The following is a 24,683-nucleotide window of genomic DNA, read 5'->3' as shown; positions in this document are numbered from 1 at the left end:
CTTGCAAAAGTTCAATTGTAAAGTCTTTTTCACATTTGAAATTGGGATGGTGAAGTCCCTCAAAAGTTGTTGTGGCTAGGCTGACAGCTGGGAAACTTTATCGTTTTCTCCACGGAGGATGGGCCAGGAGGCGGGGCGAGGCCACAAGCACAAGTGGAGGAGGCAAGGTTGCATATTGTAACACGCTCAAGGATACTGGTCTGTGGGAGGCTTTTCTTTGCACCTCTTTACAAAACGACATTAGGAGAGACATGACTGTATCCAAGTAACTTGGAAGTTCTCATGCAGCAAGCACTGTAAAACCAGCAATGTTACAGGGTTTTTTTATGCCCAAAGCATGTTGCCTTATACTGAATAGACACAAGGATAGTACGCTGAACAAGGTGGTATTTGCATCTCCTTAGACAACGATATTTAGGAGAGATGTGATTGTATCCAAGTTCCTGAAGTTCTCAAGATGCAGCCAGCGCTGTAAAACCAGCATGGTACTGATAAGCAAAGCCAGCATGACACTGGTAACAGTTCCAGAGCACAAAAACAGCAGCAAATGCCAACAAAAAGTCATTTTCAATAGGTATGCAAAAGCCGGAGCATGGAGGGTAACCACATTGCAAAATCAGAGCTTATTGGTCCATTCTTTTGGTGAATCTATGGAAATGCACCAAAAGGTTCGGAGTGTTAATCCATTCTGCTGGGCAGTGAGGCATGTTGAGCCAAAATTAGCTTCCCTATTCAGAGAAAACCGATGAGAGCCATAGCGAGAAGGGCTTTTGTTGACAGTAGGGCTGTCCTAAAGGATTATTTTTCTCCTGATTAATCGATCAACCATTTTTTTTCGAATAGTCAAACGATTAATTTTTCAAGTACTCTAGCACTTTAATCTTCAAGGAAATTGGGGAAAAAAAGTTAAAATTAGGTCCCTGAGCTCACAATGAGCTTTAAATCATGATAGTAGCTTATTTACTCCGAGATACAACGTCCAATTCATACGTGCTGGGCAATTTTAGGTTTCAATAAAGTAATAAAACATTAGTAAATGAAACGATTAGTTGACTATGAAAATTCTTGTCGACTAATTTTTATAGTCGATTAGTCACAATTAGTCGATTAATCGTAGCAGCCCTAGTTGACAGGAAGCAAAAATACAAACAGTTCCCTTAACAAACACCACAAAGGACAACACCTACCTTGTGTGTCAAAGGCTTGCCGTCTCCCAGGGGCTTCCCTGTCTGAACATCAAAAAGGTAGACGACTAAAAAGAAAACAAGAATAAAATTGATAAAGTTAGATCATTAATAAACTATGTTACAGATCAATTGGAAAAATATTCTATATTTCATATATTTCTTTCAAATTGATAAGAGGGGGTAATACATTCAGATAAATCGAAATAGGATTCAGAAGCATATCAGCAAGTCACTCCCCCCCCCCTTTTTTTTGGCCATCATACAACAATGCTCTTATTGAGGTCTGTTAACATAGTTGGTGTGGGAAGTCCACCACAAGACTTTATGAGATACCGGTTTATGACATCCATGTCAGTGTTATTGTTGATATACTGCTTGCAAAAGGAGACATAACTAGCCCAACACAGATCGCTCATTCCTTTGCAATCATGGAGCAACTTTTTTTTTTTTTTGAAAACCCCAGTTCCCACACTTGTATAAACTCATTCTACAGGTTGTGAACTTGATATTGGTCTCCTTTTGCCTGGCACGGGTGAACTAAGGGGTGAATTGGTGTAGCCGTGGCCTAATGGATAGGAAATCTGTCTTGAATTCGGAGGGCTGCAGGTTCAAATCATATGGCTGAAATGTCTTTGAGCAAGGCACCTAACCTCACATTACTCCAGGGACCGCAACCAATACCCTCTACCTAAATAACTACCGTAAGTATGTTGATTCGTGTAGAAGCTAAGGCTGTAACGAAATGCCGAACTCACGATTCGGTTTGTGTCACGATTTTTAACCTACGGTTCGATACACCCCGCAATTTTGTTTTTAAAAAGTTAAAATATAATTATGATAATGATTTGAAGCTTGGAAGCACTATCACATCATGTTATGTGGCTGTGTTTTTTGGGCTGAAGAGTAACAGAATGTTGTAAGTGCGAATCATGATACTGCCTACTTGAACCGCGCTAAAGTATTGTGACTCTGAGTATCACGATTTCTTGATTTGATACAATATCGTTACAGCCCTAATAGAAGCCTCAGCTAAGTGTAGCGTAGTGTAGTGTAACCCTACCCTTCTCATCCGTTTTGTCTCTGATGGCTATGGTGTCGTTGCTGATGGAGACGGACTGGGCATTCAGGATGTCCGTCCGCATCCCCTGGAACTTAGGAGAGGACACCAGTCGGCCCTCGTAGGAGTATACGTACACACCCCCTCCATCCACCAACAGGAAATATCTGAAAAACGAGAGAGAGAGAGAGAGAGAGAGAGAGAGAGAGAGAGAGAGAGAGAGAGAGAGACAGACAGACAGACAGACAGACAGACAGACAGACAGACAGAAGAGAGTGAAGAGGGATCAATGAAGGTGAGGAGTGGGGGAATTACCATATAGTGACACTAATACATCAACGCTGTTTGCAGGGGGAGGGAGGAATGAACAATTTGTTTGTAGCAGGCCAGAAGATTGTCAGCGTCAACAGCTACCAGGCCTGAGTCTGACACTCACCCGAAGACACATCTGAACTTTCCACTGCTGCTTACTGATGGATGGAAATGTATATACCTTATGGAGCATTCAGAACCCTACGTACAATCAGGAGAGTTTAACTCTCCGTGAGCAAAACAATTTCCAAATGAGGTGGGCACATACGTATAGCGTTAACTGTATAGTACTAGCCTTATTTCCATAAACAACACCCTCTCGAAACTAACTTCAGCGGGAGTCGACTCATCTTGAAACTCTGCTATGGGCCTTCAGTTGAGTCCCCATCTCTTGAAACTCTTGGAATGTCTTTTCAGCACAGCTAGCGAGCAGCGAGCAGTGACATGATGAGGATAAAAAGCAGAGGGCCCAGACTTCTACATTGACACCGTGATCATTTCCCTACGCGCAGGAAAAGAACCAGACAGTCAGAGCAAAGCAGAGCAGAGCAGAGCAGAGCAGAGCCGAGCAGAGCAGAGCAGAGCAGAGCAGCTGGCCAGCAAGCAACAGCCTTCTTTCTTTCTTTCTTTTTTCTTTAGTTTTTTTTTTCTCTCTTTTGCACCCTTCGAGTTTATGGACTAAAGTCCAACCAAACAGAAAACCATTAAGTCGTGTGACAAATGGCCATCCGTGTTCCCTGGCTTAATGAAGGGCCTCTTTACACAGGACTCTGGGCTCACGGGCGCTGGCCGTGGGGTGGGACAGTATTTTACTGGGGCTGCTGGGGCATATGACAAGGGTTTAGGGGCCAGCCGTATACTGTAGGTGGAGCCCGGGCCAGGCCTCATCACACGCACAACACCAACAGCGATGGCATTGAAGACAACACCAGGTAAAGTGTGTGTGTGTGTGTGTGTGTGTGTGTGTGTGTGTGTGTGTGTGTGTGTGTGTGTGTGTGTGTGTGTGTGTGTGTGTGTGTGATATTGTGTGTGTGTGTACATTCTTGTAGTTGTGCTTGTGTGTGTGTGTGTGTGTGTGTGTGTGATATTGTGTGTGTGTGTGTGTGTGTGTGTGTGTGTGTGTGTGTGTGTGTGCGCATGATATTACATACATAAGGGTTGGCACACTATATCCCCACCCTCCCTTTCCCATTTTCTCTGACAACACTGAAAAAAATGCAGTCTGTGCCTTCTCAAGGACAGTTAATGACTTTTCCAGGACTTTACACAGCGCACAGCACACGTACGCAAAATTACACACTTCGCGCCAGAGTTTGGGGACTAATTACAAAAAGAAAATTGAATAACAGCCCTTTCCATTTCTTTTCGGTGAAGTTATTTCAAAAGGGAGCTGTATCGCGCTGCAGGAATGGACATAATTGCCCAAGGAATAGCAAAATAATAATTAATTTCATTAAGTCTACAGTGAATTACCCCCAACCCTCCAGATAATTACTACCCCAGGACAGTTCACAACTTTTTCATGGCTTTTCCAGGTGGGAAAAAACTGTATTTTAAAAACTCACTTTTCTGAGAGTGTCCTTGATCAGAACCATACAAAGATAGGACACATATAAGCAGCCTTTGTCTGTAGCCAGAATCAACATCAACATACTGTCAAACTAGAATTCCCCATTCTCTATGATCAATTTAAATATTTAAAATGACAAATTTCCCAATCCCGTAGGTCTCGATTTTTTTCTAATTATATACTCTATGTACTTGTGCTTTTTAAATCTTTATTTGGCTTTGCGTTGTTTGACTAGTTAAACTTCAGACATTTTAATTTTGTATCTCATCTACAACGAAAAAGAGGATTGCCCTCAATTGTATTTCTGAGAATAGAAATAAAACGTTCCACTCCATTCCGATCCATACTTTGTCTACATGTGTTGCAGGCGATAAGGTCAATAGATGATTCTCAGCCTGTAACTGTGCCTTTTACCCCAAACTGTAGAATAAAATTCGAAATGACAGGATGAAAGACGGTTGGCAAATGTTCACTGACAACCGTACCAGAGTCAATGGATATACGTATAGTTCGTTTCCACTGTCACCATGCCAGTGCCCGGCTGCCACACCGCAACTGGATCAGGTTGTTTTGACTGAGAACTGACAGGTGCCAGTGCCAGAAAGCTGGCATGGACACAGCTGCTCGAGGTTGTTGGTCCAAATCACAACTGAAAGTCTGATTTTGAACCCTGTGACCAAATCTCAACATTTTTTTTTGAGTGCAGAGTCAGCACACTTGGAAGACTTTTGTTGTGTTCTATTCCATGGTAGAACTATGTTTTAACCATTGAGGTCTTCTGAATCTTCTCAACAACAAAAAAAATCAACATTGAGAACACTACCATACTGTTGGAATAGAGGAGATGGAGAAGAGAGAGGAGAGCCAGGGAGAGAAGAACCAAAAGCAAATGTCTAAAAACAAGTTATGTGGCGGCTTACTTCTCTGTCTGGACGATCAAGCTCACAGTGCCCTCCTTCAGGTCAAAGATGAGCGGCGTGTTCCAGTTCTTAGTGCTAAAAATAATAAAAAGACAAGGAAACAAACTTAGCACATGCAAGACACACAAGTATATAAGCCAGAGATAGCATTGGGGTCTTCCATACTACGGATGAGTGGTGATGTTCTACTAAAGTAACTGATTACTCATCCTTAAGCCACAAGGATATAGCATTAGAGAAACATAACATGTCAGCTGAAGGGTCAATTATGTTACTGGAAGAGAACTGCGCTCATCCAGCACAAGCCGTCTGGCTCTGCCATCCAGTCACTGTAGGTACTCCCAGTCAAGACTGTTCTCCGGTGTTGTACCCAAGTGGTGGAAAGTTCTCCCAGAGGAAGCAAGACTAAGCACATCTCTTGCAGCCTTCAAGAAACAAGTAAAGACCTTCCTCTTTCGAGAGGAGCTACTAAACTAACTCTTGACATGATGTTTACTTTAGTTTAGTCTAGTTTAGTTTAGTTTGAGTGTGTGTGTGCGTGTGTGTATGTGTTTGTGCGTGTACTCCTTATTAATTAAAAAAAAAAAAAGAAAAAAAAAAGAAAAAACGAACCCCTCTTTGCAACTGCACTTGTTGTTCTGTATATTTCCTGTGCACTTTGTATTTGCTTGTGATGTTGGCTTGATTATGTCCTCTTTTGAAAGTCGCTTTGGTTATAAAGCATCTGCCAAATGCAATGCAATGTAATGTAATGTAATGTAATACTTTGCATGCATGAGTAAGTCTACCTGTTCAACAAAACTCATTTGGGATTCTAACTGTGAATATGATTTTGCAGAAACCTTCCTTTCAGAACCGACTCAAACATCTGATTTGCTAATCATGTTCAGAAACCTGCATGCTAGGAGCAGTGGGGGAGGTGACAGGACTTGTGCTGTGTTGTTGGGTAATGGTCTTGGAGCATGAGGAGGACTGGCCTGACTGAGTATAGCTGGTCATGGACCCTGAAGGAACCCAGATTTCTTGCGGTTGAAAGCTGACCCATACTGCACTGCCTGCACTCTGAATTATTTAACGTTCCTGTTTCCCCTTAGCAGGTTTCAGCTTTAGGTTAACACTCACTGAAGTCAGGTCATCAACATCCACCACTATTCACACACACACACACACGCACGCACGCACGCACTCGCGCATACGCGCACGCACGCACGCACACACACACACACACACAAACACACACACACACACGCGCGCATACGCACACACACACAAAGGTGTGCATTCTCCAGAGAGCCCTGTGTGATTAAAAGCATTGTGATTTGCTTCTTTTTTTTTTAAACTGACAGTCTGCGAAGGAAGCAGGATATATTGTGATTACCGCAATCAGGAAAACCATATCAAATGAATTCAACAATTTGAGTATAGTCGACCTGGCTGATTGTTTAAAATATTTCTTCAACGCTCAAGCTATTCTTTTCCGATCCTAACATAACCGGGCAAACATATGACCTGACAGTAATGTATACATACAGTAAAAATTGCTATCTCTTTCCTCAATCAAGATCGCAATGTTACACGAACGCTCACAAAGCACAGCCAATTTTCCGATTTCTCTGATGCGTGTTATGACGTAAATGTTGGGCCTTTGGATCGGATGGAAGTCAAGATGGAGGTGGTATAGCTTTTTATCATTGTGTGTGTGTGTGTGTGTGTGTGTGTGTGTGTGTGTGTGTGTGTGTGTGTGTGTGTGTGTGTGTGTGTGTGTGTGTGTGTGTGTGTGTTGCCAGAGACCTTTTCTTTCACTCACACCTCCCCATGTGCATTGGCCTCGTTAGCAGGGCAGGACATGCGCGTACGGTACAGAACTGTCTAGATGTGTAAGTGTGAGCCAGAGGTTAAAGAGACACCTATGGGTGAGATGGGGGAATGCACGTATGCGTGTGCGTCCAGTGCACATGTGTGAGTGAGTGTGGTAACAACTGAGAAGAAAAAGATAAAGACAAAGACAGTGTCAGCATACACGTTTGAGGTGTGTCTACCATTTGTGCTTCAGTGTGCGAGTAGACTATGTTTTTCAACCCTTTCATAGGATCCGGTATCCGGTTCCGGATCCGGCAGGATCTTAAGCAGTGGATCCGGTATCCGGCAGGATCCTAAAAACCAGGATCCGGTGCATCTCTAGTTAAAATACATGTATGTGTGAGTAAGTGAGCGTGAAGAGAAAGAGTGACGGCTGGGTTGCGTTTGTGTTTTGGATGCTAGTAGTCTAACTGCATTAGTGTGTGTGTGTGTGTGTGTGTGTGTGTGTGTGTGTGTGTGTGTGTGTGTGTGTGTGTGTGTGTGTGCGTGTGTGCGTGCCTCCGCACCTGTAGACGTAGCACTGCAGTGAGGTGGTGACCACCAGGTGTCCCTGGGCCAGAGACGCCTTCACCACACGGTCACGGAACTCCAGCATGTCCACCGCATCGTTCAAGACATTCCTCACCTAGGACACACACACACACACGCACACGCACACAGACAAAGACACAGACACACACACACACAAAATACACTACATTTAATGTAAAGTGACTAACCAATGAGAACATAATCAAGTTACAAGTTTACAAGTTTATTTATTTAAGAAAGGGACAGCATATATTGGCAGCATTTAAACAAAAATGCTAAATATACAAGATTGTAGCCAAGAGGCTAATTTCCAAGAGGCTAATTTCCTTTAAAAAAACAAAGTTCCTTAAAAAAACAAAGTCAGTAAGATATCATACGTGGTGAGATACAAGCCGGATTAATGCATAAGGAGCAGGGTTAGTTAGGGTTCAGAGTTAGGAAGGAAAACTTCTCTGAGGATAAGGGTCTTCATAGGCGCACGCGCACACGCACACACACACACACAGTGAAACATTAAACAGCAGTAAAGTCAATCTGTACACAAATTCAAACACAGCAAAACATTTTGGTAATGCAAGAATCGATGACTTGATCCTCACGTTGCTAATGTAGCTTTTATCTAACGGCAGTTTGTTCTGTATTTAAAAAAGGTATCTGCTAAGAATATGAGATGCAGTGATTGATCGATGTTGCATCTAATCGTCTGACGTTGTATAGACTCCAGACACAGAATGCCAGACGCCACATTATTTCTGATGTATTTACTGTTCCGTGCAGGCCCGACAAGAGGGGTGGGGGCAAAGTGGTACGTTGTCCCGGGCCCAAGGAGATGGGGGACCCAATAACGTTGTCAGCGGCCCTGTTTCTGTTTACTGTTGGGTGCCCGCCATTGTTACTGTAAGTACCTACTTATAAAAATTGGCCACGCCAACATTCTGGGCATTGTGGGACTGTTAGCGGATGATAACGATTTCAAAACATAGATGATGGATGGGCACGGCCAGGAACGTAATGGCAGTTTGTGTTTATGGGGGTAAAAAGGGGTTCGTTGTGGTGTTGTGTCTCAAAAGTAAACCTGGAATTGATTCATAGGTGCAGGAATTGCAATTTTAGACTTTCCCAAAAGTGGTACCAGCTGATTAGCTGATACTGAAGGGTGATTTCTGCCTCAAAAATGACTCCATTCCTGATGAAGGTCAGTAGCTTAAATGACACAATTAAAACTTTGAAAGTGGAGGAGACGCGCTCACACTGTCGGCTAAATTTTGTAACAGTTCTCAACTGGGTGCTGAATCCCACATAAAACATAAATGAATGAAGGACAGCACTCAGATTTTTTCTTTGTTTATTCGCCCGCGAACGTTTCGGGCAGAGCCCTTCCTCAGCGTGTAACAGCAATTCCTTCATAAAATGAAAACTTTGCAAATGAGGACAGTGTGCAAGGGTCTTGCTTTCTAAAACTGATGAGCCTGGGGATCTCCTCCAACGCACCTGACCAAAGGAGGTGTAAAAGAGGACTTCAAAAAAGAGCTTGTGGTTGACCCTCACATGAGGAGGGCTATACTGGCCATCCATCATGAACAATTAATGAATCAAGGCATTGTTATTAACCATTGTTGTTCGACTTGACAGAAAAGATAACCAAACCGTTCTTCATATTCACAGAAAGATTGAGATTTAACACAAAAATGCATGCATGCATACAACCTGACAACTTACAGACAAGTTGGAGCTGCTTGATTGTGGGAAAAATCAATATCACAATAATTTCAGTCAATATTGATATCATGACTCTTTTTAAAGCTCCTTTCAGCAGCATGAGTGGAAAGCCATAGGCAGAGTGGTGCTCTGCATGAGTGTTGGTTAGCAAGTCTGCTCTGCACTCGATATATTGTACAGCCCTAATACAAGTCATAGCAATTCCAAGTGTAAACTGCATACAGTTTATCAAGGTAATACTACTTTTTCTAGGCATCTTAGCACGGTCCGTATATTATTTTAGTCTGCCGCCTAAAATCCTCCGTCATATTTCAGAGAGGTATGTATGGTGCTGATGTAAGGTAGGCATTACACGATTTAATTTAGACAACATAACAACAGTAGTCCAGCCAATAGCCTGTCCTAGAGTACATATAAATTTGGCTGAAATGAATGGGTCACAGGCTTTTATAATAGCATGTTCCTTCTTGTCTCAAAGGCAGGGCCTTCATACATACACCTATGCTATGCTATGCTTTATTATAATGTATAGGTTTGGAGGATAGCAGGTACGTTGTAATTATAGTCAGAAAGGTAGGATGGAGCAGTCATTCCTACAGCCACTCATCATGAAGGTCAGAAAGCCACTCATCTAGCAGTGCTAGCAGTGCACAATATTTGAATGTCTATGGCACACAGCAGTCACAGCTATGTCTGGACATGTCCTTATGTGCTTCTAAGCCTTTTCTGCCTTTCTTTTCAATGAGAGAGAAGAAGAGAAAGACGGAGACAGAGGGAGACAGAGAGAGGGAGAGAGAGAGAGAGAGAGAGAGAGAGAGAGAGAGAGAAAGAGAGAGAGAGAGAAAGAGAGAGAGAGAGAGAGAGAAAAAATGTGAGTGAGAACTAGGTGTGAGAGAGAAAAAGAGTAAGTGAGCATGTGTGTGCGTGAGTCTATTTTGAGACTCTAAATGAAAATTCCTTTTGAGCTATTTGTGTGCATTGTGCATAGACGTACAGGGTGTATCGCATATGTACATTGTGTAAACATATGAACAACTTACTATAGACTGTTTCACTGTCAGAAAAAGTTTGTCAATGAGAGAGTGAGAGGGTGTCAGTGGGGAAGTGAGAGTGTGAGTGCATGAGAGCAAGCAAGTGACCAAGCATGTGTTTGTGTGTGAGCGTGTATTTCGAGCCTTTTTAAATGAATCTTTCTCTCGACCTTTTTTTTTTTTATACCTCTCTGTAAACCAAATTAGTCCGTGCAACAACCAGGAATAAAAACACTTGACCACAGGGTGGTAAATTTAGATGGCTGATTCACAAACCATTGGCAGATGTGCAAGACTGCAGAAAGAAGTGGGCCGAGAGGAGAAGAGAAGAGAAGAGAAGAGAAGAGAAGAGAAGAGAAGAGAAGAGAAGAGAAGAGAAGAGAAGAGAAGAGAGGAGAGGAGAGGAGAGGAGAGGAGAGGAGAGGAGAGGAGAGGGAGAGAAAGAGAGTGAGGGAGACAGCGAAGAGAGAGAGAGAGAGAGAGAGAGAGAGAGAGAGAGAGAGAGAGAGAGAGAGAGAGAGAGAGAGGGAGGGAGAGAGAGAGAGAGAGAGAGGGAGAGAGAGGGAGGGAAAAAAGACCTCACAGCTCAGCTGGAAATAAATGGCTGAAGACACGGCCTTCTCTTTGGCCTGCTGCAACACAGCGGCTCTGCAGCTCAGCTGTGGCTGTCTACAGCAAGTGTGTTTGTGTGCGAGTGTTTATGTGTATACGCTCGTCTGCATGTGTATACGTGTGTGTATGTGTATGTGCACGAGTGTGTGTGTGTGTGTGTAAGCGTGCGTCTGCGCGCGCGCGTGTGTGTGCGTCTGCGTGTGTGTGTGTGTGTGTGTGTGTGTGTGTGTGTGTGTGTGTGTGTGTGTGTGTGTGTGTGTGTTGGCAGTGTGTAAACTCTACCTTGTGGTTTTTCGTGAGCTTAAACACACTCATTGGCAGGGAGGCCCCAGACAAGCTGGCCATTGTCACTCACATACAGAGGCAGTCTTATGGCATAATGTATGGACTGAAGTGCTGACGCCCTGGGAATACACTCTGGCACACTGGCACCCCCCCCCACTCCCTCCCCATCTCTCTCTCTCTCTCTCTTTTTGCCCCCTTTCTCTCCCCCCTTCGCTCTCTATTCCCATATTCACTCTCTTTTTTTAAATAGACCATTACTTCACACACAAAAAAGTCTTCACAAAAGCCAATTCAGTCAGCTTGTCAACAATTACTGGCAGCCACTCAGCTAATTAAATTGATTTTGCGGAAGAGTGTGTGCATACGAGGATAAACAAACAAACGGATGTAATTGTAGTAGATTGATAGAATAGATGAATAAAGCTGAAAGACAAAAAAAAAAAAGTTGGGAGCAAAATAGATTGAGATTAAGATGCATGTTTAATTATTTTGTAATTTACTTCCCCAGTGGCTTGTTTGAAAAGAAAGCAGTTTTATTTTCATCGGCATTTGATTCATTTGTAGGGCTGATATGAGCTGACCTTTTTTATTTAAATTCTCTGTAGATAATGCTAACCATATTTCTTCTCTCTGTCTCATGCTATATTGAGTAGGGATGCGCAATATCGGGATTAACATCTGCATCTTTTTTCAACATATTTGCATCTGTCCGATGCAAAAAAACTTGGCTGATATTATATTACTTATGTTACATTAGTTTAGCAAAGATAGAATCTCATATCATTGCTTTAAAGGCGGGATTATGCTTGCTGTATGACTTCAAACGTAGGTGAACAACTTGTGTAAATGAGCCTACATAGTACTTGCTGCAGAACCATCAGTGCACTTCGCACAATACTGGTCGATACAATATGGGGGGCAACTAGCCAGCAAGACCGTCATTAAAAAAAAATCTACCTACTAGCCCTTAATTTATAGGTAAGTTCGGAAGATCTCCCCTGCCGGTTATGTCAATATTGCACCGTGCGAACATTTCAGCATACTTTGTGTTGGAGTGTGCACACATTTCACATAAAATTCGTATGGCAACACGTTTGTGCACGAAAAGTTTTTTTTGCAGCAGAGATTTTCCAGTCCATACTTACACAGACACACAGATACATGTGCATTGAATGTACAGTCGGTGCCATTGTGTATTTTTGGGCATGGTCACATACGTGAGTACTTTGGGAGAGAAGTTGGCCATCGTCTCTCTGGATGTACAGCGTCTAATGAGGCGTGACTTCAGCAATTTGAGGCTATTCTCCAGTGGCTGAACACAGCAACTCTGACATACACAAACACATGCATGAACAGCAGACTCGCATGCACACAAACACACACCCACACACACAGATGCATGCACACACGCATATGCAGCAACTCACACACCTATTGCACACGCACGTGCGCACCAACACACTCATTCTCACTCATTCTCCGTCTCTCATTCTCTCTCATTCTCTCTCTCTCTCTGGCCAGCTCTGGGGTAATTTTGGGAGCAAGTCAGCGCAGCACTCTGACCATTTGTCCCTCAGCTGTGTGGTCCCATGTTTGCACTATTCCGTTTGAAAGAGGAAGGAGCACTCAGATGTCCTCAAAGGGAGCATTTGGGGTGTGTGAGAGGGTGTGTGTATGTATATTTTTGTGTATTTGTGTTTGTGTTCATGTGTGGCTGTGTGTGTATGTCAGCCTGTGTGTATGACACGTGACCGCAACTGTGTGTGTGTGCGTTTGTGTGTGTGTGTGTGTGTGCGCCGTGCACGTGTTTGTTTGTTTGTGTGCGTGTGTGTGTCTGTGCTTGTGTGAGTGTGTGAGTGCGTGCATGCATGCGTGAGCCTATGTGTACTGTATGACCTGTGTGTGTGTGTGTGTGTGTGTGTGTGTGTATCTGTGTATGTGTGTGTGTGTATATACTGTATGCATGTCCACCTGCGTGTACGTGTGTTTGAGTCAGGCTGACACACGCAGCATTACGTGCCTGGCAGCTCTTTTCCTCCAGGGATAGAGTGCCCGAAAAGCACAAGAAGAAAACGTCTGTCTTGGACACAGCAGAGCATGACTGACCCACAACGGACCAAAAAAAAAAAAAAAAAAAACTGCTGGCACCGCTCACATGCAAGCAATTGTTGTTGTCCTTCTCGCTCTCTGCTCAAAATGAGGGGGCGAATATAGTTTTCCTTTTGGCTTCGGAGCACATGCTATTTTCTGCTGAAACTACTACATATGGAAAAACGTATTTCTGGGAAAACAAACTGTGTATAGGTGACAACTGAAAGAGCTGGGAAATGTCTTTACTGTTCTTGTGTTAGTGCGTGCGTGCGTGCGTGTGTGTGTGTGTGTGTGTGTGTGTGTGTGTGTGTGTGTGTGTGTGTGTGTGTGTGTGTGTGTGTGTGTGTGTGTGTGTGTGTGTGCGTGCGTGTGCGTGCAAGTTTGTGTCCATTCATGTGTCCATATTTCGCATACATACTTGTTTGCATATATCGCAACAAAACACCTAAACGACCTACTGCACTCTCAGTTTCGATAAGTGCCACAGATAGGATGGATGGGTCCAGGTTAGTGTGTGTATGTAGCAGATGTGTTCTTCTCTGTCTTAAAACGAGCACTGTGTAATACTTGTAGTAGTTTATTTCCTGAATTCATGTTACCCATTACTTTTTAATACATACTTACCACTACCATGAAATTCTAAGCAGGGCTTGAAAACGAAATTATTTTTCAATCGTTCCGTTCCGAACGGTTCAGGTAGGCCTTTATTTAACGTTTTCGTTCCTGAATTTGTTCCGCCACCAAAATGTCGTTCCTGAACCGGTTCGGAACGCAAAATATGTTGTTCTATCGTTCCGAGTGATTTGCGGACTATAAGTCTATTTTTATGGACTGTACCTTATACCTAGAATAGGTCGTTACAATAGTATTTGCCTTGATTGAACACAGTAAAGCTACTCTATCTCCAAAAATAATAGGCTAAATCCCAGGCGACATTCAAAAACATTCGATAGGCTATCCTCTCACATTCAGGATACGTGCTAAATCTCCTACTGGCTGTAAGTTTTATCCATATGGGATTTGCGCTATACTTCCTAACCCTGCATGGTGTAGATATGGTGTAGCTGGTTGTTGCTGACAATTATCTCCATTTTCTGTTTAACTCTACAGCGCAAACACTTCAATGTATTGCTTCAGGGTATGCTTTTGAGAAATTTTATAAAATATATAGAGAACGAAAATAAAACCGTATTACCGGTTTTGTGGATTTCAGGATAACAGTTTCTGTTCCGGAAAACAGTTGAATACCATTTCGTTTTCGTTTCTGTTTCTGCTCCTATAAAATTGCGTAAATTCCTGTTCGTTCCGTTTTCGGTTTCGTTTTGTTTTTTTTTTTTTTTTTTTTTTTTTTTTTTTTTTTTTTTTTTTTTTTTTTTTTTTGTATTCTCTTTTTTTTTTTTTTATTTTTTTTTTTTTTTTTTTATTTTGTTTTTTTTTTTTTTTTTTTATTTTTTTTTTATATTTTTGTTTTCTTTTTTTTTTTTTTTTTTTTTTTTTTTTTTTTTTTTTTTTTTTTTTCTTTTTTTTTTTATTTTTTTTTTTTTTTTTTCATTTTTTATTTTTTTTTTTTTTTTTTTTTTTTTTGTTTTTTTTTTTTTTTTTTTTTTATTTTTTTTTTTTTTTTTTTTTTTTTTTTTTTTTCCTGTTATTTTTTTTTTTTTTTTTTTTTTTTTTTTTTTTTTTTTTTTTTTCGTTCCTTGAACCGGTTCGAAGCCCTGATTCTAAGTAAATTCCATTTTTCACACATGAAAAGGGGAATCTTCTCCTTGGTTCGCCATTTTGAATTTCCAGAAAATAGATATTTTTAGCTTCACAACGTACTGTACGTTGGTCTCACAAGTAAATATTGGTGTATTTTTTCTAGAAATATTCATGAAAAGATCGAATTTGGCAATAGGCAGCACAATTTCAATGAGCAGCATAATTGCGATACCTTCCTACCACCATTCTCCACAGTGCACTTTTAAGGGCATATAATGTGTCATTTAGCATGCTGCTCTGTTCCATGTGTGTGTTTGGTGATGAGTGACATGTTCGTACTACATGGTGTATGTGTGTGTGTGTGTGTGTGTGTGTGTGTGTGTGTGTGTGTGTGTGTGTGTGTGTGTGTGTGTGTGTGTGTGTGCATGTCCAGTGTATGTGTAACAAAATAGTGCATGTGTATCTGCATGGTCGGTGTGTGTGTGCCTTACCTGCATTGTGTGTGTGTGTGTGTGTGTGTGTGTGTGTGTGTGTGTGTGTGTGTGTGTGTGGCACTATGCTCGTGCTCGGCCTACATGTATTGTACCTGAGTGGTGTGAGTCTGTGTGTGTGTCTGTGTGTGTGTGTGTGTGTGTGTGTGTGTGTGTGTGTGTGTGTGTGTGTGTGTGTCTGTCTGTGTGTGTGTCTGTGTGTGTGTGTGTGTGTATGAGGCACTATGCCTGTACTGTTGGCCCACAGTAGCGTACCTGCATGGTGCGCCTCTTGAGGAGCGTGATCTGGAAGTTCTTCCACTCCCAGCGCTGCTCCACCACGTGGGCAAAGATGACGTGTCCGTTTCCACACGCCCCCGCCAGCTGGGTGCCATCCGCCGACCACGCTACCCCAAACACACTGCCCGTGTTGGGCTTCTCCAGCGCATACGACCACTGCAGGAGGGAGGGAGAGAGAGAGAGAGAGAGAGAGAGAGAGAGAGAGAGAGAGAGAGAGAGAGAGAGAGAGAGAGAACAAGAGAAAAACAAAATTTCATCCTGACTGTACACATGTACACAATGGACTCTACACATAGAAACGGACACTGAGCGCAACTCCTCCAGTTCAGATGTATGTAGAAAATGTACAACAAATAGAGAAGTGGTCTATTTAACGAGCCAAAAAAGTGAGACAATGCCTGAAGGGACCATGAGGGATTTTAAAACACATAAGCCTTAATATAAATATCAGCTCTCATGGAAACATGATACGCACTGCAACTGCAGGTGCAGAACTGGTTGAAAGAAAGAAAAAAAAAGAAGAAGGAATACAGAGAGAAAAAAAGGACAGAGAGAGATGAATAGAAGAGCAGAGAGAGAGAGAGAGAGAGAGAGAGAGAGAGAGAGAGAGAGAGAGAGAGAGAGAGAAAAGATATATATATAGAGAGGGAAAGATCAGGGATATAGGAGAACATTAGAGATGGGGGGGGAGAGGGAGAGAGATGAGGCGAATAGGAGAGCATTTGAGAGAGGAGGGCTGCTTGTCATCTGGGTGTTCAGTGGCGGCGTGCGGTGCGGTGTGATGCGGCGCGGGTGAGTGGGCTGTGATGAAGTGTGAGACAGTCCTGAACACTCGCTCATAAAAATCAAGATCTGCTATTCTCGTTTGGGCTCCTCCAAGATCCTCCTGCTGCCTCTCGCTCTCTCTCTCTCTCCTCCCCGACTTCACTTTCTCCCTATCTCTAAATAGTGTGTGTGCGTGTGTCTGTGTGTGTGTGTGTGTTAGTGAGAGTTTGTGTGTGTGTGTGTGTGTGTGTGTGTGTGTGTGTGTGTGTGTGTGTGTGTGTGCACTCACACAAGGAGGATGTGAAATGAGACACAGGCATTTAGACAGCGAAAGCCGCACAGGTCAGCCGATTCCTCTAACACCGCGTTAGGTTGCACAGACGCTTATTGGAATTAGCTTTGGAATCAATCAGATCTCATATTGGAAGAAGCCGACGGCACTCGAAACTATGACGTCAAACAAAGGCTGTTTCCAATGAACTGCATCCGGAAGTTTGGAAACTAGTACAGTGTAAATCGCAAGTAACAAACACTGAAACTGCAAAATGCAAAATAATATAAAACAAAGATAGTACAACACATATGGAAATAAAAGTGTCAATGTGTAACTCTTATTGTGTTAAATGCTCCTTCATCCTTATTCGTACATTTAAAGTGGTAGTTCGCTATTTTAGACATTAAGCCCTGTTTGTGTGACTTCTGGGGTGAAGTAGAGATGTTCTCATCACAATTTTGACATTTGGTGCTGAACGGAGCATTTGGGTATCCAAGACTGCAGCCCCCCCACCTTTACATTGACTCCAATAGAGCACTCAAGCAATCGATTATAAAATGGCATTAAACTTTTGTTTGAGAAGACATGGAACTCACCGTGTGGTCAGTGGTAGACAGCGATAAATTGACCCGAAAATTGCAGCGAAATATGCCTTCTAACTGTTGTTTGGCAGTTGGCGGACCTATTTTTCCCCAGACGCCGTTGAATAGCAGTAGACATCCAGCCAGTAGGTAGCGATAGTGTGTTGTTTATGTAGACATCAAGGAGCGAGGTAGAACGGCTATCTTTGAGCTGGACTGGCTACAAAAACTACAGCTTGCATACAAACCATAGATAGTAACGTAAACAAACGCACCCCCATTTCCGGTCGCGCGGAGTAATACTAGTCAAACCAATACAATCAATGAAGACGGACAATAATGAATATATCTTCTCTGGAAGCGTATTTCGCGGTGATTTTCGAGCCAACGTATCGCTGCCCACCTCTGACCACTCGGTGAGTTTCATGTCTCTGCAAACGAAAGTTTAATGCCATTTTATGATCGATTGCTTGAGTGCTTCATTGGAGTCAATGTAAAGGTGGGGGGCTGCAGTCTTGAATACCCAAATGCTCCGTTCAGCACCAAATGTCAAAATTGTGATGAGAACATCTCTACTTCACCCCAGAAGTCACACAAACAAGGCTTAATGTCTAAAATAGCGAACTACCACTTTAAGAAAATGTAAACAGTAAATAAAGCTTCATGGTCATAGAAGAGACAAGAACTCAAAGCCAAAAATTAGCCAAAATTAGTCCTGATATGTAATGTTTTTAATGGTTTATTGTGAAATTGTTCATTCACAATTTTTGTTTTACATTATATTTACCAACCATCATCAATTCCAAATATTGCCGTGTGCACCTTTCAGCTGGGTCTATATTCTTGCACCATCTTGAAATATAGGAGACACTCAGGATATGAAAAGAGTTATTTTATTTTACAAAAAAGTTAAAAGATTCCAAATGGCACTTCTTCGTGGTGGTAAAGCTGTGGATAACATCTTGACTGCCAATAATGCGTTCTCTGAACTGCGATGGCCCCAGAGAATCAGCAAGATGGGAGAAATTCGACACATTGCACCTTTAAACGCTTGTGTTCGCTGCCCTGTTTGCTAAAAGTATTAAGCCCCAAGCTCTTTTATCTACTTCACCCACGGCCAATTTTCTAACTCCTACCTCTGCCTAACCCCCATACCCCCCCTCCCTTTCCTTCCTCCCCCTCTCCCCTCTGTACACCCCTTCCACCTCTCTCTCTCTCTCTCTCTCTCTCTCTCTCTCTCTCTCTCTCTCTCTCTCTCACGCACACAATCCCTCCCTCTGTAGTAGGCATTCCACGGCACGCTGGATGGCCGCAAACAGTGCTGACATCTCTAGGCTGCCCCCTGACCCCACGCTGATTCAGCTCTTTTTATGTGCACAGGTGGCAAGCTGCGGTAGAGGGAGGGAGAGAGGGAGGGAGGGAGGAGAGAAGAGAGGGAGAGAGGGAGAAGGGTGGTGTGGGAGGGAGAGAGGGAGGGAGGGAGAGAGGGTGGCAGGAAAAGGGGAGAGTTTGAGTTAGAGGGAGAGAGAGTGATGGAGAGAAGGATGAACAGAGAAAGGAGGCAGAGAGGGGGAGAGAGAGAAAAGAGAGGAGAGAGAGAGAAAGTGAGAGGAAGAAAGAAAGAGAGAGAGATAGAGAGAAAGTGAGAGTGAGAGAGAAAGTGAGGAGAGAAGAGAGAGTGTGTGTGAGAGAGAGAGTCAGAGAGAGAGAGAGAGAAAGAGAGAGAGAGAGAGAAAGAGAGAAAAAACCCAGCGTCTTTCTGTCTTAATTTTACATGCCAAGGTGGGGTGTTATTTCCGGGTAAGGGCAATCAGGCCTACCGTTTGACATGTTAAATTGGGCCGCTTTGATCAGGCCCGTGTCACAATCTATTTTTAGACCCTTCGTCTGACCAGATGAAAATTGAACGCTGTTCCTTGGGTCAACTTGCATAGGCGCAAGCGTGTCAGTCAACATGGGCAAAATAGCCAAGAATGCACTTATTTTATTCTGAAATAATAATAATAAAAAACACCTCCCTGGACAAACCGTGTCTTGTTAAAAAGGTATATATTAACAGCGATATTTTCTCCTTCACCTTCCCCTCATGCCCCTTTAAAAACACACACACACACACACACACACACACACACACACACACACACACACACACACACACACACACACACACACACACACACACACACACACACACACACACACACACACACACACACACACACACACTTTTTTCTACCTTTACCTCCTTCGCCACTCCCTGCGTCTCCCTACCCTCTCATAAATCCTGCAATAGAGAGAGTGAGGGAGAGAGGGAGGGAGGAAGAGAGGGAGAGAAAGAGAGAGAGAGAGAGAGAGAGAGAGAGAGAGGCAGAAGGGAGAGACGTAGTGAGGTAGAGGGAGAGAAGGAGGGAGGGAGAGAGAGAGAGGCAGAAGGGAGAGACGTAGTGAGGGAGAGAGGGAGAGAGGGAGAGAAGGAGAGAGAGAGAGAGAGAGAGAGAGAGAGAGAGAGAGAGAGAGGCAGAAGGGATAGACGTAGAAGTGAGGGAGGGAAGGAGAGAGGGGGGGAGAGAGAGAGAGGCAGAAGGGAGGCGACGTAGTGAGGGAGAGAGGGAGAGAGAGAGCGGGAGGTGTTCTCGCGAGCGAAGACAAACAGCCGCGAGCCACTTGAAAGCGGCAGTGGCGGCGCGCCTTTGAACTCTCACTTTTATATACCTTACCCCCAAACATCCTGGGCAGCCGCACTGCCTTGGACAGCCTCCACCAACCAACCCCACCAGGAGAGCAATTTGGGGAGAGAGAGAGGGACGGAGAGAGGGGGAGAGAAAAAGAGAGAAGGGGAGAGAAAGACAGACAGACAGACAGAGAGAGACAGGGAGAGAGAGAAATCAGAAAGTGGCAGAGTGAGAGAGAGCATGGAGGAGAGAAACAGTGAAAGGAAATAGAGATGAGAAATATAGATAGAGGGAGACACAGATCAGAGAGAGAGAGAGAGAGAGAGAGAGAGAGAGAGAGAGAGAGAGAGAGAGAGAGAGAGAGAGAGAGACAGATAGAGACAGAGACAGAGACAGAGACAGAGACAGAGACCGAGACAGAGACAGAGACCGAGACAGAGAACGAGGGGAGAGAAACAGTGAAAAGAAGAAGGACAGGAGAGACAGTGCTACAGTAGAGGAACAGAGAAGAAGTGAACGTGAATTTGAGAGTGAAGAGGAATAAAAGACCAAATACAGGACCAGGAGAAAGCAGTATGACGATGGGAGGAGAGTGAAACAGTGGAAGAAGTGCAGAGGTCTCCTGATGGTGTGAACGACGGAGAGAAAAACTGAGAGAGTGAGAGACAGAGACAGATGGAAATCAAGATAGGAGAAGGTGTGTGGGTCTGTGGGTCTGTGTGTGTGCGTGCGTGTGTGTGTGTGTGTGAGTGTGTGTGTGTGTGTGTGTGTGCATGTGTGTGTGTGCGTGTGTATGTGTGTAGTGAAACAGAGCAAGAACACCAGAAGATGCACGATAGAGCAAAACGCAATGAAGAGTGGCAGAAAGAAAAGAAATATGCAGAGAGAGAGAAAAAAAAACAGATTAGCAGAGAGACAGACAGAGAGAGGGAGAGCAAATGAGAGAGTGAGAGAGAAAGAGAGAGAGAGAAAGAAAGACAGAGAGACAGAGACCGAGAGTCAGACAGCAAATGAGTGAGTGAGAGAGAAAGAAAGACAGAGAGAAAGTGTAAGGCGGTTTGAAATAATATTAATAATGGCCGAGGCGGTGACTGTGGCGGGTGGACTCGGTCTGCTTTTAGGGCTCTCGTGAGCGCCGGATGAGTCAGCCAATAGCTGCTGCCGAGAGAGCGCGCGCGTGCGCGAGAGAGAGACGGAGCGCTTAAACGTGCACACCGGGGCAGGGGCCAGAGCCAGCCAGCGGGGCCCGACACACGATAGTGGTGGACCCCAAACACACACATGTGCGCGCCGCACGCACACACACAAACACACACACACACACACACAAGCGCGCACGCACGCACACGCACACGCACACACACACACATGCACGTACGCACGCACGCAAACACACACACACGCACGCACAGTGCAAACGCCCACACACACACAGACAGACTGAAATACACGTGTACTTCAATATACACACACAAACGTATACACACCCGAAAGAGAAAAAAAATAAAAATCACCCATCTTGGATTTGTGCTAACCTAATGCTTTTAACACATTGGGGCCATTTGACTCCGCTCTGTGGCACGGAACACGTGCATGATGAGCAGAGCGCTCTGTGTGTGTGTGTGTGTGTGTGTGTGTGTGTGTGTGTGTGTGTGTGTGTGTGTGTGTGTGTGTGTGTGTGTGTGTGTGTGTGTGTGTGTGTGTGTGTGTGTGTGTGTGTGTGTGTGTGTGTGTGTGTGTGTGTGCGCGCGTCCGGCAAGTTTTGTACTTTATGTACACTTGTATAAAACAACGGAAAAAAAGAAAAGGAGTAACTAAAAGAAAACACAAGGCTCTTGCAAATGGGATGACCTTTAATACTATAGTATAAATGTTTTCAGCATATGACTGATTCTCCCTACACTCCAAAGTGAGCTGTACCATGATGATCTCCCAGTTGTATCTCCCCATATGAACCCATTGCCCCCACTGCTTCAAGTTTCGGAGCAGTTCACATGAATCTTGCGTTTTGAATGGCCTGTCACGAACACAGTGAAAACAAGGTGAAAATGGTATTTTAAAAAGCTGCATCTAGAAAAATCATTCCGATTCCGATTAAAGAAAAATGCAAATCCCCGTTGACTTACAAGGGCAATGATCTAAACAACACGACTACCGCTAATGAGGAAAGGCACTGGCTTCCATATGCCAACGTAACACGTGTCTGCCTGCGGAACATGATTTTATTTTAATTATCTACTTTAATCAATATTTCATCAATATTGCTGTCTTCACTATTATTATTAAATGCATTATGCGTCGGTTTGGTGTAAAAGCGTTCTGGTTGCTTTCAATCCGTCTTTGTAGGCTAGAAAATGGATAAACAACAGGGTTTTCCAGTCTTTCTCATGGATATTCTTGATGTGAAAATGAAGCGTCTCTAATTGGCTCCCTCCCCCTGCTCTGTGTGTATCCGAGAGTAGCAACCAGCTGATAGCTAGGCTAATCGAGTGTGTGTACTGTATGTAACTAGGGGTGACCCTCTGCATTTCAAAAGGATAGAGTAAAACTGGTTTTCAATGGAAGTACATCTTACACGTGTGAGGAAGATTCAACTTCTCCGGGTGATAACAACATGGATATTGTCCCAGATTAGGACACCCCGAAGGTCTCCTCTGTATCGGAGCTGAAACGGTTGAAAGCTGTCTAATGCCGTGTTCAAACCTAGAGCGAAGGGAGCGAACGGAGCGAACAAAGTCATTATTTCTGTATGGAGGGCAAACGACCAGCGCTACCAAAGCGAATTCGCCTGGAGCGAAGCGAACTGAGCGACCAAAGCGTATTTTAACTATTAAAATTCATCTTATCTTATGGTAATGAGCTTATGCGTCATTATCTTATGGTAATGACGCGGTTCAGCGAAAACGAATTGGAACATTCATATCTCTGAATGTCCCAGGCTGTCAAGCCAAAGCCGTTATGTGATTAGCTAAATCAAACATGTCAATGCTGCGTCTGGAGCAAATTCAAGGCGAAACTTCTTCAGCTACCCACGCTACCAGGCAGCATAGTTCGCTCTTGGTCTGGACATGGCATAAGTCGCCTCGAACCAGATATCATAAGAGGGGTCCTGTACAAGTCAGCAGTGACCCTCACATTCGCCTGTGAGACACAAAGTCCATGAAGAACCAGTGAGAGGAGAGGGGGTCTTGACAAAAGTGTCCCTGCATATGTCCAACATAGGTGCGGAGTTTGAGAGTAATTGGGTGTACTGCATGTCTGTATTATATGCGTGAATGACTGGGCTGTTGTGTGTGAATGTCTGTATCAGTGTCTGTGAATTTGTCTGATTGCTTCTGAATAAATGGACTGGGTTAGCTTTTATATGGATGTCTGTGCATTTATATAAGAGAGAACAGATGTATGTGTTTGTGTGTGTGTGTGTGTGTGTGTGTGTGTGTGTGTGTGTGTGTGTGTGTGTGTGTGTGTGTGTGTGTGTGTGTGTGTGTGTGTGTGTGTGTGTGAGTGTGTGTGTGTGTGTGTGTATGTGTGTGTGTAGAAGAATTCAAAAGTGTGTAGTTGAGAGAAAGAAAATCAGTTTGTGTGTGTGTGTGTGTGTGTGTGTGTGTGTGTGTGTGTGTGTGTGTGTGTGTGTGTGTGTGTGTGTGTGTGTGTGTGTGTGTGATCCATGTCATCTTAAATCTGTGTCTGGCAGAGGTGAAAATCCCAGGGTCTCCGCTGCACACTTGTCAGAACTGTCAGGGCAGCACAGAGCAGATACAAACACGAGAGGGGGAGGAGGAGGAGGAGGAGGAGGAGGAGGAGACATGAGGAGGTAGAGGGCGACATGGACTAACAGAGAGAGAGAGAGAGAGAGAGAGAGAGAGAGAGAGAGAGAGAGAGAGAGAGAGAGAGAGAGAGAGAGAAGCAGGGTGAGAAGAAGGGTACACTGGAGCACTGAGAAGAGAAGAGAGGAGAGGAGGGGAGAGGAGAGGGGAGGAGCAGAGAGGAGAGGAGCAGAGAGGAGGGGAGAGGAGAGGAGTGGAGAGGGGAGGAGCAGAGAGGAGAGGAGAGGAGCGGAGTGGAGTGGAGAGGAGAGGAGAGGAGAGGTGACGAGTGAAGATGAAAAAGCAAGAGATAAAGTAGGGTTTGCAAAAAGGTATAGAGAAGTGGACAGAGGAGTAGGTGTACTGTATTTTAAACAAGAGTTATGACAAGAAAGTTTAATCTAATCTAATAAAAAAAGCATGGAAGGGGGTGAAACAGGCAAAGCGGAGGAAGTGTGTTGGAAAAGAAGGAGAGTGAAGAGAGCCAGAGAACAACACACACGACGGGGTGTACAGGAGTATAGCAGACAGGATTAAGAAGGTAAAAGAAAGACTGTGGAGAAATAGGAGGAAAAGTAAAAAGAACCGCAAACGCACAGAGAGAAAGAGAGAAAGAGAGAGGGAGAGAAAGAGTAGAATTGACAAAATGGAAGAAGGGGTGTAGAGAGATGGAGGAAGATGACAGAGAGAGGGGATAGGGAGGGAGAGAGAGAGAGAGAGAGAGAGAGAGAGAGAGAGAGAGAGAGAGAGAGAGAGAGAGAGAAAGAGAGAGAGAGAGAGCGATGGAGGACTAGTGGAGAAGAGGACAGGAGTCTGACCCACTCTGGAGCTAGGTGCCAGCCCTCGTAAAATATCCCCTCCAACAAGCACCATTAGCCTGCTGTCCTTTCAGCGACCCCATCACACACTCTCTCTCTCTGTATCTCACTCTCTCTCTGC

General features: G+C 43.9%; 1 protein-coding gene across 5 annotated transcripts in view; it reads right to left on the bottom strand.

The window, feature by feature from the left end:
• ift80 (intraflagellar transport 80 homolog (Chlamydomonas)) overlaps window positions 1-24,683 on the bottom strand; it is a 130,588-nt gene that overhangs the window by 22,475 nt on the left and 83,430 nt on the right. For all 5 annotated transcript variants that reach the window (XM_063205658.1, XM_063205662.1, XM_063205659.1 and 2 more), the window contains exons 9-13: window positions 15,623-15,802; window positions 7,413-7,531; window positions 5,047-5,121; window positions 2,248-2,411; window positions 1,188-1,252 (exon numbers count right to left, since the gene is read on the bottom strand). In XM_063205658.1, coding sequence (XP_063061728.1) covers window positions 1,188-1,252; window positions 2,248-2,411; window positions 5,047-5,121; window positions 7,413-7,531; window positions 15,623-15,802 — 603 coding nt within the window. The remainder of the gene's footprint in view (window positions 1-1,187; window positions 1,253-2,247; window positions 2,412-5,046; window positions 5,122-7,412; window positions 7,532-15,622; window positions 15,803-24,683) is intronic.

This window comes from Engraulis encrasicolus, chromosome 8 (assembly GCF_034702125.1).
Source record: "Engraulis encrasicolus isolate BLACKSEA-1 chromosome 8, IST_EnEncr_1.0, whole genome shotgun sequence".
NCBI classification, from domain to species: Eukaryota; Metazoa; Chordata; class Actinopteri; order Clupeiformes; family Engraulidae; genus Engraulis; species Engraulis encrasicolus.
Note: the sequence above shows the minus strand (reverse complement) of the source record. Positions and strands in the feature narration are given on the sequence as shown.